The sequence below is a fragment of the Ochotona princeps genome, chromosome 2, assembly GCF_030435755.1.
Source record: "Ochotona princeps isolate mOchPri1 chromosome 2, mOchPri1.hap1, whole genome shotgun sequence".
Taxonomy (NCBI): domain Eukaryota; kingdom Metazoa; phylum Chordata; class Mammalia; order Lagomorpha; family Ochotonidae; genus Ochotona; species Ochotona princeps.
The window spans coordinates 79,479,473-79,495,508 of NC_080833.1; the positions used below are offsets into that span (position 1 = coordinate 79,479,473).

At 48.6% G+C, this 16,036-nt stretch overlaps 1 protein-coding gene across 2 annotated transcripts in view; it reads right to left on the bottom strand.

Moving 5' to 3' along the window:
• The window catches only part of BCAR3 (BCAR3 adaptor protein, NSP family member), a 179,123-nt gene that overhangs the window by 56,052 nt on the left and 107,035 nt on the right, over nucleotides 1–16,036 (bottom strand). For both annotated transcript variants that reach the window (XM_058659260.1, XM_058659259.1), the window contains exon 3: nucleotides 14,446–14,485. In XM_058659260.1, the coding sequence (XP_058515243.1) occupies nucleotides 14,446–14,485 (40 nt within the window). The remainder of the gene's footprint in view (nucleotides 1–14,445; nucleotides 14,486–16,036) is intronic.

Genomic DNA, 16,036 nt, shown 5'->3' on the forward strand with positions numbered 1-16,036 from the left:
ACAGGAAACAGCCCATCAGCTTTATCATTTCTTCTGCACAAAAAGCTCTTTTGAGCATGTTGAATGGGGGCTTTATAGAGGGAGCTCTCCTCCACAGGCTAATAATGATGGGAAATGGCCTGGCAGAGCAGGTTCTTGCAGCCCCACACTGACATCATTCACAGCACAATTAGATGCCATCTGGAGAGAGCCCAGCCATGAAGGGAAATGGCTTCCGAGGGCCACCCAGCCTGCCCTCACTCCAGGGCCTGACCCAGCCTCATCTTCATTCACACAAAGGACAGGAAGGAGGCTGGCCAGGAACGCAGCACTGGGTGTGCAGTGAGTGAACATGGCAGCCCGGCAGCAATGAACTGTAGCTCAGGGGAGCCGGGGAGAAGCTTGCTTTCAGCTCTTCCCAAGTCCATCCATCCCTTCCGAGGCCCTGCCTCCCCACTGCCATGTTTACATGCAGGCAAAGCGTCTCTGCCATCAGCCTCCCCACACTCTGGGCTTACACAGGGAACAAGAACAGAATGCACTGGCCCAGCCTCTTTGCAGTGGACAGTGAGCACCAGCTTAGTTACAATACACAGCATCAGAATAGACTGGGGTTTCCTCTGCACTCATTGCTGAGGTACAGGGCCATTGAGAACACACATACCCACAACAGAGTCTCATTGGTTTTTCTTTTTTTTCATTGGTTTTTTTTATGGCATTCCATATGGGCACAAGTTCAAGACCAGGCTGTTCCACTTCCAATTCAGCTCTCTGCTAACAGCCTGGAAAAAGCAGCAGAGGGTGGCCAAAGTGCTTGGAACCTTACACCCACATGGGAGGCCCAAAGAAAGCTCCTGGCTCCTGCCTTTAGATCAGCTCAGCTCTGCCCATTGCAGCCATTTGGGGAATGGGTCAACAGATGAAAGATATATCTCTTTCTAAATGTGCCTTTCTAATAAAAATAAATCTTACAAACGAAACAGAACAAAAAACATGTATGGGGGAAGAAAAACCCCTGGATTTAGATCAACAGGCAGCAGGGTGATCCTTGGGTGAGTTTTTGCAATTTTCAGGCCCATGAAGCAGCAAGGGATCCCCTTGGTGGAATGAGCCATGGGGGCAGCCCACAAGCTCGCAGAGGTCTTCCAGGGAGTCCTAGGGGTTGGAACTCCTTCACAGCAACCCAGCAACCTTGGCTTGTTCTTTCATTTGGGCTGACATCACTGATGGTGCAAGAACAAAGCTGGCTAACACTGTAGGTGCCTTGGCAGGAAGCAGTGCAGAAAGAGCACCTGTCAGAGACCAGGAGAACCTGAAGACAAGCAACCCATACTACTGAAATAGTCCTGGAGAGGGCAGGGAGAATCACTCCCTTGATGAACTGCCGGCCCACAAGGATGGCTGTGAGCAAGGACAGGTAGCATGTGACAGCACAGGACATGCATGACAAGCCCCCCGCCCCCGCAGCAGCAGCAGCTGTGTGTCTCACCCATGAGCTCAATCCACTGCTGTTCGGGAAATACCACTTTGATTTCAAAGAATGCCCACTCTGCCACGGTAATGCAGACAGGAGTGTGCCTTTGGGAGACGTTATCTGAAATGTGAGCCTCTGACCTCAAGGAAGCCACTGACAAGATCTGCTGCCAGTGAGAAAATCTGAGCTGCCCAGTGAAAATCAGAATTTCAGAAAACTTGCATCCACTTCGCAATCCTGGAATGTCCTTTCTGGGGCAGTCTGTTGGTGAGATGAATGAATGTGAGTTTTTGATACTGCACAGTGAAAGGTGTGTTAACATTGGAAGATCTATGTCAATCAGCAGCCCAGTATTTTGCAGATGTCTATTGTACAGTGGTTCAAATTCATGCATGAGTAAAAATGACTCCCTCAAAAAGCAAAATAAAACAATGAATTTTAAAAGAACAGTAAAAATAAAAGTTAGCTTATATGGTTTCAAATTATGTACTACAACGAACATGTTAAAAGCTTCTTTCTTACATCCTTTGGCTCACTCCCTGAATCTCCCCAACAGCTGGTGCTGCTCTGGGATGAAGCTAGGACCCTGCAACTCAACTCAGGGCTCCCATGTAGGCCGAAGGGTCCACGTGCTTCAGACATCACTGGATGCCCTCAATGGTGGACCTGAGCAGGAAGCCTGGAATAGGGAGCCAAGCCAGGACTTGAACCCGGCACTCTGACATAGGATGTCCCAAGGAATTTCCCAGGCAGCCTCCTAACCTCAGTGCCAACTACTCAGCTCACAAATGAACTTTCAGCAAACTGCAATTCGTTAACATTCTACTTAGCGCAAAAACATCCATACTTATCTGAAAAGGATATTAAAATATTTCTCCTTTTCAAAACTACTCCTCTATGAGAGACCCTCAGAAATAATGCAAGGAAAAGACTGATCTCACCGGTTTTTTTTTTTTTTTGGCACCAAAATAAGTATACCTTTTAATTGCACTCATGCATGAACTTTCTGAAGTATTTTTGTATGTGAGGCAAGATTTTCTTCTGCGTTCAGCTCAACAACATAGACCCACAGACTGAATGCTAATGTGCTGGCTAGCCAGCCAGGAAAGAGATCTGCAAAAATGCAAACCACTTCCATCTCTTGGTTACATTTTGTTTTGCCTTAGAAAGTGTGTTTTTTATAATATACTATTTATATTTACATACGTAATGGTTTTATTATTACTTTAAATGAACAAAACCATGAACATAAAGTGTTCATGAAATAAAAATGAACCGAATAAGCATTTGAAAACATCTCCATTTTAATTTCTAATATGAATAGCTCTAATGCACATAAGGAAAGCTCTTAGGCTCTTTAATTAATTTTTAACAATGCAAAGCAATCGTCAGACCAAAGGGTTTCATTCTTGTCCTCTAAGGTATTTAAGCGATTTGTTTTATGACATGTTGGGTCACAAATTTTTAGCATCATCTCTGTAGACTGAAGTATGCCAAGAGAGAAATGCGTGTGTTTTGATAAGTCATGATATCACAAAAACACTATGAGAGGCGATTTGAAAACTGTGAGGAATGTCAAAAACAAAAACAGAATCCCTGTGAGGTGCCAGGAAGTCTTAATCTCAGCTATCCCCTGACCTCCCATCTCTACTCCTTAGATTGTTATCTGGGGCAATTCTTGCACAAATGCACATCCAGTCATCTCCGCTGGCAGCAGCCAGCACCACGTGGTTCTCCTTCTGCCCCAGGGTGGGGAAGGGCTGCTGCCGCCGCGGCTGCACAGCAGCATCTCAGAACCCCCTCCGCACCATTCCCCTGCAGCCACAGCACCCAACCCCTGCATTCTCTCATCTGGACAAACACAACTGCCTCCCCCACTTCTACCCTCGTTCCCAGCAATCCACTGACAACACAGGCACCAGAGCAAACTTGAAACGCCTTCCCATGTCACTGGGTAAAACTCCAAAGCCCTCACCCAATGCTCAGGCCGCCCTGCACACTCCACCCCATGCACCTCACTGCCCACGCTGGTCTCTGCCGCTCTGACATCAGCCTCAATTCCAGGCTCCGGGACCTGCCCTTTGCTCCTTGCTCCTCCCTCTTCCCTCTGGATGCCACAGGTGACTGTGGGCCACTCCACCCCCTAAAACCATTGTCCTTGTGAGGCCTTCCTGGCTACTACCCTACCTAAATCAACATCCTCTCACCCCAGTATTCCTGCATGGTTGTCAGCACCAGCTGGCATAACAGACGTGGCTGGCCATCTGATTGCCTTCCCCTGGCTCCCACCCTCTGAAAGCTAAAACCCAGGTTGGGGGACAGGGACATCTTCCTGTTCCCTGGATGGCAGCCATAGCCCCTGTATTAGTGGGATGTAAAATCTGTGTTTATTAACTGTCTCTGTACTAGCTGCTAAACTCTTTCTTCACAGGAGACTCTTAGAAAGACCCTAAAGTTGGTAGAGACTCAGTTCAATGACACTGAATTTCACACAATGGAATACTGGATAGCCACTCAAAAGGAGAAGCCCAATCCACATGCTTGCTTAGCATGGAAAGCTGTCCCATGGGTGGGAGGGGAGGGTTGTAATATGTGCTTATATATTATTCTGGCATTCCACCCGTCAATAAAAGAGAATTTTTTCGAAACTCAGGCTTCTTGTTAACAATCCAACATCTTCTCAGAAAATTCCAAGGATACTTGGAGCTTCTTCACTTTATTCAGTCAAGAAACATGGGACATCAACTGTGACACTAAGCCGCCTCCTGCTCCTCTTCTGCTCCGGCTAGCCTGGGCACACACGATCCCCCAAGCCTGGGCCTCCCTCACCCCAGTAGAATGTGCTGGTGTGCGCCTGCCTGCCCACACCTCCCCATTCCCCATTCCCCTCCATACCTCCCTAAGCATCCTTCCTGCAAAGCTGCCAGTTTTTTCAGCTGTCCAATTACAATTCAAGTACAGGCTCCTAGGAGGCCACTGAAAACCACCTGCCTCTTTACAGAGCGTAAACACATACAGTCTTTCTTTCTGAAGCTGATGTAAGGTGATGGCCCCCTATGACGTTTAATATCAACAGCTGCCAGAGTATTCAGAAATTGAATTGTGGTCAAACGCTGCATGGGTGCGATATTTCATGACCACTAGGGGGCAGAGTATAACAGCAAACAGTTGTAAACTAGCTGTCAGAGCCCCTGCTGGGTGTTGAATGACTCATTGGGTTTCTATGGCTCTACCTACTGTTTTGAGATCAAGAGAATGAGAAACAGTGGTCCTCTGGTTCACCCCCAAAATGTCTCCCATGGCCAGCACTAGACCAGGTGAAGCTGGGAACCAGGAGCTCAACTTAGGCCTCCCACATGAGTGGCTAGAAATCCAACCGCTTAAGTCATTCATTACCTAGGATCTGCCAAGGGTAAGAATGTTGGAGACAGGAACTGAATCCAGGTGTTGCAGGGGGGCTCTAGCAAGCGTCTCAACTGGTGTCTTAACCACTAGGCCAGACACCCACCCGACAGGGGATAACAAGAGCTCAGGTGTTAGCCATGCATGCTTTCAGAGTTATGATTCTAAACACAGCATATCCCTCTGCCTAAGCAAGGTGTATTTCAGGTGACAACGATTACATTATGGGGCTTCTCCTGTACCAGACTGGTAACAGAGGGAGATTGAGAATAAGGGTGGGAACCTCCTTGATAGCTCAACATAAAAACACTGAAGACTTTCTGGAAAACTCAAGACAGCTGTCAGTGTTACTTGTTTTGGGAAATGCAAAGCGCACTGGAGCAAACTCGCTTCTCTCTTCCCTCATCTGGCTGCCCGTGGTCAAATTCATTAACGACAAATTCATTAAGAGCATAGGGGAAAGCCCTGGCCCTCAGGATTCACAATTGAGTGGAAGGCTTTTTCTTAAAGGGAACAAACAAAAATGTGGACCAGAGCTGTGAAGACAGGACACAGCTAGGAGCGAGTGACATGGAGGCTGCCTGTCCTGGGGCAGCCATGGAAGGTCTTTCTGGGACAATGAAATCTCGAATCCAAATGAACCAGCCACATGGAGAGCCACCGTACTAGTAATAAAAGTTACTAAACCAGTCCTTGCTGAGGCCTAGCTGCGAGCCGAGCAGCATGCTAAGAATGTCACATAATTAACCCAATTCTCCCATTTCCTGCTAAGTAACTGCAGTCACTTGCTGAGGCCACCCCACCACTACCGGGCCTAGATGGGACTCTGGGTCTCTACGGGCCTCCTAGGACCGTCACAGCTAATCACCACAGATCTGGGGGCTTTAATATACAAATATCTCCTCCTGACCCAGGCAATCTGGAGACTAAAATGATTGTACTGGTTACACACTCCTTATCTGAAACAGAATCAAAAGTGTTTTTAGGTTTGGGATTTGTTCAGATTCTGGAATATCTGCATGCACATAATGAGTTACCTTGGGAATGGACTCCAAGTCCAAGCACGCAATTCACTGATGTTTCATACACGTTACACACATAGCCTGGAGGAAATTTGATGCAATACTTTAAAGATTTTGTGCATGAAGCACTTTGAGGATGTGGAATTTTCCACTTTTGGTATCATGTCAATGCTCAAAAAGTTTTCAGTAAGTGAGGGACTAGGAATGCCCGGCCAGTATTGGCAAAGCCATTCATTCATTCATTCATTCTCTCTCTCTCTCTCTCTCTCTCTAAGGCTCCAGGACAAGACCCGTCCCTGCCTCTGGAGGTTAATGGCAATTCTTGGCCTTGCAAACTTATCCCTCCAACCTTTGTCTCTCTTGTCACCTGGGGTCCTCCTCCATGGGCTTATCTGTGCCTTAAATGCCTTCTTATAAGAATGCCATTGAAAGGGGGTAGTCTGGCCTCACTTTGATTGTATCTATAGACTTCTTTCCAGATCATATCACTGTCACAGTGCTACGAGTGTTAACTCCTAGTTGCATCCTGACGTCATTCTGTCTCAACAGCACCTTCCTGGTCAAGGGCAAGCATAAGAATGCCCAGGATGGAGAAGCAGTGAGTGGGGTGAGGGCAGGAGAGAATGCTAAAGGCTCCTATCAGAGGTCGCCTTGGATCTGGAGTCTAGTTACACAATGGAGCGGAGTTAGAGGTGACAAGGTCAATTTTTTTTAGGATTTACTTATTTGAAAGTTAGTTGGAAGGGGGGAGGTAGGGACAGAGAGAGAAAGAGATCTTCCATCCACTGATTCATTCCCCAGACGGCTACAATGGCAAAGGCTGGGCCAGGCCAGAGCCAGCAGCATCACCCAGGCCTCCCACATAGTTAGTAATACTTCAGTAATCTTCAGTAATCTTCTGTTGCTTGCCTAGACCATTAGCAAGGAGCTAGGTTGGAAGTGGAACAAGCAGGACACAAAGTGCTGTGCATATGGGATGATTGTGTCACAGATGGTGACTTAACCTGCTATGCCCAACTCTAGTTTCAGTCCCTGCTTGCCTGTTAGTTGTCTAGTCTCTTACTCACCTCTCATACTATCTGGAGTCTCAAAGACTCCTATTCTTTGAGCTGGAGAGAACGGAGCCTCTGCTTCCAGGATGAAGCAAGCAGTACAGTATGCAAATCCACACAGAAAGCGAACCTGGGCTCATTCCACTCTGGCCAGCCCAGGCTCCACTGAGCACCTCTGGAGGGCATCTCCAGCACTGACTTTGCCTCAAAAGGCCCAGGGGGAAATGCTCTGTGCCTGGCTGGCTTGGGAGCACCCCCACCTGGGGACTACACTGGGAGAGTCATCTGCAGCCGCCCCGGGCAGGGACAGGTGGGGCGGTTGCACCCACATTGCTGAGCCTTCTGAGCTGCTGAAGATTCCAGAGCCACTGGATCAGCAGAAGAGATGTTGTTTGGAGCCCAGGAGATGCCGAAGTATATGCAAGGCCTGCATGGTGTCGCAACTGTACTATCTCTGTAATTGTGCAAGATCACAGTGCTTGCATAAAGCCTCACGGCCATCCATCAGGGTGAGATATAAGCGACCATGGTGAGGCAAGACTGCAGCCTGGACCAACAGCATGGGGAGGGTGCCTTAGAGAGCCTGCTACACCTCAGAGTGATGGCGGAGGTGGGGGTGGGAGGGAGCAGGTGCAAGCAGCCCGCAGCAGGCTCAGCATTCAGCAAGCTCTGTCTCTGGCAGGGATGGGGAACTCTTCTCTTTTTCTAAGGGCTATTTGCACATTTATGACATGATTCACAAGCCATTCCAAATTATCAACTTAAAAAATTAACCTGCCATGGGGCCCGGCAGCATGGCCTAGCAGCTAAAGTCCTCGCCTTGAAAGCCCCGGAATCCCATATGGGCACCAGTTCTAATCCCGGCAGCTCCACTTCCCATCCAGCTCCCTGCTTGTAGCCTGGGAAAGCAGTTGAGGACGGCCCAAAGCTTTGGGACCCTGCACCTGTGTGGGAGGCCCGGAAGAGGTTCCAGGTTCCTGGCTTTGGATCAGCGCAGCACTGGCCCGTTGCGGCTCACTTGGGGAGTGAAACATCGGATGGAAGATCTTCCTCTCTGTCTCTCCTCCTCTCTGTATATCTGACTTTGTAATAAAATAAATAAATCTTTAAAAAAAAATTAACCTGCCAGAGTGATTGAATTTTTCTCACCTGTGGTTGCCTCAGCAGGGCCAGACATTCTGATTTTGTGGGCCTTGTAGTGGCCTGGAAGCTGGGTCCTCCCCCTCCTCCCCCAAGTCAAAAGGCTTTACTGTCTCAGCTGCTCCACCCAACACCAGGACAGGACAGTAGCCACAGACACGCCATGGAGACACCAGGCATGACCGTGTTCCTCTAAACCTTCACATAGGCACATCGAAGTTTAAATTTTAAATTGTCATTCAGTGCTTGATTTAAGAAAAAGAACATTTCAAAGCATGAAATCCATTTTTAGCTTGTGTACCATACACAAACAGCTGGTGGGCCAGAGGTGACCTTGGGTGACACTCTGAATTTATTGAATGTCATCGCGGTTATCTGAGTTCCAAGTAGAAAGCTCCTGACCTCCGGAAAGTGCTCAGTACCTTTTGGGTAAATGTCAGGCACCAGTGTGGAGCTTGGAATTTCCCTCACCTGCCCCACTGAATCCCTAACTGAAATCCTGACAGGATCTGTCCATTGACCCCATATTCTCTTTCCATGCCCCCTGCTGCTGTCTTAGGCTGGCCTCTTGATAACACTGTTCTCCCAGCTGGCCTGATGTGGCAGCAAGGACAACCCCATAGAACTGCCCCCACACTTTGAATGAGTCAGCACAGACCTAAAAATCCACACACTCGAGACTTTCTCCTTCCCATCAGCAGACTGAACATGTCCCTTCTGAGGGGGCAGTAACCATGGAGTAAGATGTAAGGTTTGCAGTGTTGTCTCCCAGGGTCTACAACAGTCACCCTCATTGGGACCACAATGGCTTGGCCAACTATTGCCACTATCAAGATATTCTTTTCCCTGTTCCCACAATTTCCCTTTTGCTGATCTCTTTCCCTACCTTTTCCTTTTTCAACCGTTGCCTCATTTTCCGCCACTCTGAGTTTTGCCTCTCCCAGCATGCCATTCGAGGATAGGGTGTAAGGCCCTCTGAGAAGGTCTCTCCTGGCACGGCTCAATGTATCCGAGGTCCGTTCTGTGTTGCTTTGGGTATCCACAGTTGGATACTCTCCATGGACAAGTACAGGCCATGACTGGGGTGGAAAGCAGTTTGCCACCTATTGGTTGAAGGACTTTTGGGTTATTCCCAGTTTTTGTCAGGGACAGGTCATGTCACTGCAGCCATTCACATTCCAACTTTTCACAGACCCAGGTCTTCCTGGGAAAAACAAACGTTTCACAAACGACCATGTTTTTTGCAGACACACTGAGAAGGGACTGTCCTTCTTGCCTATTCTGTCTTCCCACGCTGCCTCAGCACTTTAAAAAGTTGCTGTAACACTAAATCCCTCAAGAACATTTGCAGGGAATGCTGTTTTGGGGGTTAGAGGGGGGAGAAGCTGGCTGGGAGCTCCTGTCTTCCCTCTGAAAGCAAGGCCCCCCAGAGTTGTTTCCCATTCAGCACAGGCAGCAGCGTTTGATCCCGTGGTCCCAGAGGACAAGCGCTGGCCCTTCGGATGTGCACACTCAGGCAAAAACCTGCAGAGCCAGCCTGTTGGGCCATTATTTGGTCCCTGCAACTTGTGAAAATCTCACGGGATGTACAGCATGCTATTGTTTCCCTAAGTCCCTCTCATGACTCTGTGAGCTGGCTAATTCAGAGCAGGCTGGCCTGTTTTCCTACTGGAAGAAAAGATTTTTTTTCCCCCTCAAAGACAGCTATTTAACCGTGACCATGGCTGCAGCCATCTTAAACACAAAAGGGGAAGCCCCCTCTCCCACTGACAGCCCAGTCGGCTTATTCTTGGTGCTGGAATGCGCATAATTACTCCTCTTTGAGTCTGCCGGGTGACCTAATAATTTATCGCTAGCCACGGCAGGAAGCAGCCGTGCTGAGATCTGAGCCTTGCACAGTCTGTAATGTCTGCGGCCCAGAAAGGCACGTTCCTCGCCATACCACACCACCATCCCATCGGTGCTCCACGGTGAGAGCAGTCCAGGAACTCGGCTCCATGCTCCGAGAGCCACTCCACACCTGTTCTTTCTGTTCCTAACCTGCAGGGAGCTCCCGGGTCTAACCAGGGCCGACTAAGCAGGCTGACTACAAAGAGGATATTCCTTCAGGAGGAACAAAGACTGCATTCCGGGCTGGCTTCCCCCAGAGGGAAAGCAGCCTTTTGTGTGGCAGCAGGCTGTTCACAGCCAAGCCAGGGAAAAGCACTTGCCTACTCCAGGCTCTGGCAAAAAAGGAAAGAGGCCTCCCGCGTCCCCTTCATTGCATTGCTGGGTTTTCCTGCTCTTCCTTCTTAAAGTCAATTCATTCTACAATGCAAAATGTACAAGGAGGACAAGGCACCCAACTTTCCCCCTTTCAATCCTGTCTTCTAAACAAATCCACTCTGTCACTCCCGGGAAGAGACTCCTGTCTACAGGAACTGCACCACTCTGAAAATGACAAGGCTTCAGTCTAAAACACCGAGAGATGGGGGAAGAAAACAATCCAATATCAGTACATAAATAATCCAGCAAAATGTATAAATCTAGCACAGGGTACTGTGGGGGAGACAACTTCTGGAATTTCAAGTAGCTTCAGAATGAAAATGAAAAGAAAGAGTAAAAACACAAGTTTTTTTTTTTTACCAAAGTGGAAGACATCACCAAAAAATTGCCACATCGTGGGACGTAGAGGTGGGGGGGGCTGCTCCCACTCCACAGGTGGGCAGTGACCAGCTTTCCTGGCCTGGATCTTAATTTCTGAGCCCCATAAAACACTACTCAAGCAGCAAGTTTATGATCAAGAGTGATGGTTTAATTAAGTGACAGCATAATTAAGAACGCCTTATGACCTGCTAAAAACAAACTTCCACTCCACCTATAACAGTTCTAGAGAATGCCAAAAATGTTCAGCTGGAAGGAACATTTGCCCAACTCCAGGTTTTCTGGTTGTGGGGAAGATGGGACGTGTGGAGGATATCCTGGGGAAAAAAAAAATCTGAGGCCAGGCGGCCTGTTAGAATCAGGCTACAGCCCAGCTCTCCTCGCCTGGGCTTGGGAACTTGGGGAGTACCTGCTGGAACACTGCTGGGTTGGCAACTCACTGGCCTGCACATGGCTCACATTCAGAGCATCAGTCTCTCCAAGTTTTCTAGGCAACTGCCAGACACAGGCCCAAGGGACCGCACACAGAGGGGAGTCAGTAGACAGAGCAGCTCAGAAGATAAAAACTCCACTACTGCACTGAGGGTGATTGCCTCTGAAAGCTATTTCCTCCTTAGAAGAAGAAAAAACAAGTTGGCTTTATCTAGAGTAAGGTATGCTAGGTACGCAGAAAATTCCAGAGCTGTGCACCACTAACCCAAGTCACTCACGACATAGCAAACAGCAGAAAGAAAGCACAGCCACCCCGAGGCCTGTTTTCCAACCGAGAAGGAATGTTTTCTTGCATTTGCAATGAGAATTAATGGTTCTTTTTTTTTTATTTTTCAGATTTACTTATTTATTTATTTGAAAGGCATACTTATGGGGCCAGCATTGTGGTACAGTGAGTTAAACTGCAACCTGTGATACCAGCATCCCATGTGAGCACCAGTTCTAGTTCTGGCTGTTCCGCTTCTGGTCCAGCTTCCTACTAACATGCCTGGGAAAGCAGTGGAAGATGGCTGGAGTGTTTCGGCCCTGCCGTCCAAGTGGGAGACCCAGATGGAGTTCCAGGACTCTTGGCTTTGGCCTGGAGCAGCCATGCCATTGTGGCCAGTAGGGGAGTGAACTAGAGGATGGTAGATCTCTCTTCCTCCTTCTAATTTTGCCCTTTAAGACTTACTTATTTAAAGGGCAGAGTTGCACAGACAGAAGGACAGACACACTGAGAGAAACAGAGAGACTTCATCTGCTGGTTCATTCCCTAAATGGCCACAACAGCCATCGCTGGGCCAGACCAAAGCGAGGAGCTAAGAACTCCAACCGAGTCTCCCACATGGGTGCAGGTGTCCAGGCATCAGGGGTCTCCTGCTGTTTTTCTCAAGTGCATTGGCAGGGAGCTGGATCATAAATCCAGCAGCAGGGACTGGAACCAGTACTCATTTGGGAAGCAGGCACACACACAGTGTCGTAGCTGGCTGCTCCACATGCTGACCCTCATTCAATTTTGATTTCAGTAAAGGACGTCATGATATCACACAATGGTTAAAATCAGGCTTTCCAAATCATCGTGCTTTCCAGCTACTATGAGGAGAAAGCTGCAAAAATAAAGAACAAGCAAAAGGAAAAGGAAAAATAAAACATTCTCAGGGCCAAAATGAAGAATAAAGAAAAACTGGAAAATAAGATCCCCAAATCCCTGGGCATTGAGATGTCTCCAATTCATTTTCATATCACATGCAAATGTCATACTAGCCTGGGTGCAGTTGAGAGGCCTAGCAGGACCTGAGCCTACTGCACAACCTGTGCCCAATCCTATGCCCAACCCCATCCCCACAAAGGGGAGAATTCATGGCAATGCAGCCCAGCACAGGTCCCTTTAGCACCCTAGCAGCATGCAGCAATGCCTACTCTTGCCTGTCCCAAGGGCCCAGAATACAAACTGGACAGAATCAAAAGCTTTTGGACCCTTGCTCTCCTCAGCAGCTCCCTCCTGCCATCACAGAGCAGTTCTGTCATCCTATTAGCTATGGGGTCAGCCATGGTGTCTTGTCCCCACCCATCTCTACACCCAGCATATCAGAAGGCAGTCCCAGGCCCCCCGTCATGTGAAGGTGGTTAAGAAGATTCCCTAGGGGGGCCTGGCGGCATGGCCTAGAGCGCCAGGATCCCATATGGGCGCCGGTTCTAATCCCGGCAGCTCCACTTCCCATCCAGCTCCCTGCTTGTGGCCTGGGAAAGCAGTTGAGGACGGCCCAATGCATTGGGACCCTGCACCCATGTGGGAGACCCGGAAGAGGTTCCAGGTTCCCAGCTTCGGATCGGCGCAGCACCGGCCCGTTGCGGCTCACTTGGGGAGTGAAACATCGGACGGAAGATCTTCCTCTCTGTCTCTCCTCCTCTCTGTATATCTGACTTTGTAACAAAAATAAATAAATCTTTAAAAAAAAAAAAAAAAGATTCCCGAGGGGAGCTGCATGGTGAGGCATGAGGAGCCCTGGGGCTGGTGCTACCGACAGCAAGAGGCCTGCCTCCTGGCCACACAGGCCGCCTCCACTGCCCAGCTAAGACCCCAGCATGAAACACATAGCCCTTTCCTGACCTGGGGTTATGAGAGATCCAGAAATATCTGACATCTGGATTCTTTTTTATTTCCTTCATCCTCCAGCAATATGACCTTGCTACAAGGTTCCTTCATGAGGCAATATCACATAAAATTTTGACTTTGCTGAATGCCCAAGAGCAAGTGTGCACCAACAGATGGTAGGGAAGTTGCCAATCAAAGTCACAGGGCCAGAGTGCATCCCACTTTATCCACAACTCCAAGCTCCTCGGATTCATCTCCAGCCACCTTCCAGTCACCAGGCACCAGCTGCCACCAACATAAAGCCCTCCGTGGCACTCACCACCACAGGACACTAAGTCTGAGAAATGCCACCACATGCCTGAGCTGGTTCCCCTTGTGCCATGCATCAAAGGCCTCCACAGACAGATCTTTAGTGCCCACTAAGGGAAATTAAGACATCCCACATTGGCCCAACAAATTCCAAGTTTATCCTTCCACCCAGGGTGGGGAACGCTTGGCCAACAGGCCACACAAGGCTTGTGACATCGGTTGGTCCGGCTCCGTCCAGACAACCGCAAATTCAATCAGCCGATAACAGGCTGATTTTTGAGCTGACACTTTTGTGTGGTCCATGAATGCCATCATAAATATCTGAATGGCCCAGGTTCCTCACCCTGCCACCAAGGGCCATATGAGAAATAAAAAAAATAACATGATACATGGAGGAAGGACACAGACACATCCTTTTAAATACCAGAACTGATACAGGAAGAAGGATCTTTAGAACACTTTGGAGTCTCCAGACAGCTATCCCACCATGACACACTACTGGGAGACACAAGGGAGTCAGGGAGGACCCTGGCAGGCAAAGGCCGCCATCAAGCCCAGGACCTCTTGGCCCACATAGCTACAGATGCTCTACACGATGCTTCTTTCTAGATTTGGGATTTTAGAAACATATCTGGGCCAGGTGAGAGGAAAAGGAAGGTGGGGCAGATAAGGAAGAGGGGGCGATTATAGACCTATCAGAGAATGACCTGAGACCTCTACCAAGTTGGCCCGAGGTTCTTTCAGATATACTAAACAGTTTTCTGCAAAGGCCTAGCTGAACACCAGTTGGCAACAGTATGTTCAAGATAAGGACTCTAGGACATTGGGTTCCAGCAACAGGTTAACCTGGTTTCCTACCTTCACATATTCCAGAGTTGAGTCCAAAAGCTGTGGATCCCTGAAAAGAGAAAACAGAAGTAATGAGAATAATTGCAAACACTGCATTCTCACTCTGAGGCAAATGTATCCACCCTCAACCCACAGGGCATGCATGGATGACTACTCTGGCTACCTCCCCTGAATAAGAGCAGCAGGGGCCATTTTCAGGGGGTACTGGCTGTCCTGACTCCACAGTCCAGGGCTGAGACTCTCAAGTCACGATCAGGGTTGCAACCAGTTCACTGAGGACTGCATGACACACGCACATAGAGGTGGGCACCCATCAGACACCCAGATGGCCCTCTGTGTGCAAACGTCTAGCCCAAACAGGTGCCCTGCAGAACCATGAGGCTTGTGACCTGGTGCACGATCCCGGAAGTTATGAATCAGTCTTTCCAAGTCTTAACCCCAGGCAATTCTGCCTTGCTGCTGCGGGGTGGGATGGGGTGAGAAGCTCAGCAAGCATCCCACATCCCTGGTGCCCAGATTGCCAGCCTTTAAAGGCCCCTTTGGGGTCAGAGCCATGCCTCCTCCTCAGGCTTCACCCTTGGGGCTAAAACCTACCCCTGTTGCCAGGCTGCAGATCCATGCAGCCACCTGCTAACGACTTAGGGCTGTTGGCAGCCTTCCCTTCAAGTTCTCACAATGCCAGTTTTCTCCTGCATTAACGTTTCTGAATTACCTGAGCAGTACACTGGCCCTCCAAGTACCGAAAGACATCAGAGCCATCAAAATGCTGCTTTTCATCTTCTTCATAATCCTAGTTTAGGTACTTTTTATGATATTCCTTAGATACACCCATACAGCAATGCAAGGGGACAGAGTCCTAGTATGCATCTGTCCTAAGTGATGGTTCCCAAACTATCTATCTTTCTTTCTTTTTCTTTCTTTCTTTCTTTCTTTCTTTCTTTCTTTCTTTCTTTCTTTCTTTCTTTTCTTTTCTTTCTTTCTTTCTTTCTTTCTTTCTTTCTTTCTTTCTTTCTTTCTTTTCTTTCTTCCTTCCTTCCTTCCTTCCTTCCTTCCTTCCTCCTTTCCTTTCCTTTCCTTTCCTTTCCTTTCCTTTCCTTTATCCTTTTCCTTCCTTCCAAGTTTATTCATTTTGGAAATCATACAGAGATAATAAGAGAGAGACCCTCAATCAACTGGTTCTCTCCCCTACATAACTGCAACAGCCAGCACTCAGCCAGATTACCAGGAACATCATCCAGGAGGGGTCCCCACATGGTGCAGGGGTCGTGTACTAAGGCCATCTTCTGCTGCTTTCCCAGGCACATGAGTGGGGAAGCTGCACTGCAAGTGGAGCAACCAGGACATAAACAGTGCCATATGGGTTTTTGGCACTGAACACATCAGCTTTACCCACTACATCACAACACCAACTCTCCCCACAAAGCTTTTTAAAATTATATCTAGATATAAACTGGTGCCCATATAGGGTCCCGACATGAAAGGCGAGGACTTTTGCCATGAGATACCATGCCAGCCCAAAGCCTTGGGACCCTGAACCTGTGTGTGAGATCCAGAAGGACTCCTGGCTCCTGGCTTCAGATCTGCTCAGCTTAGGCTGTTG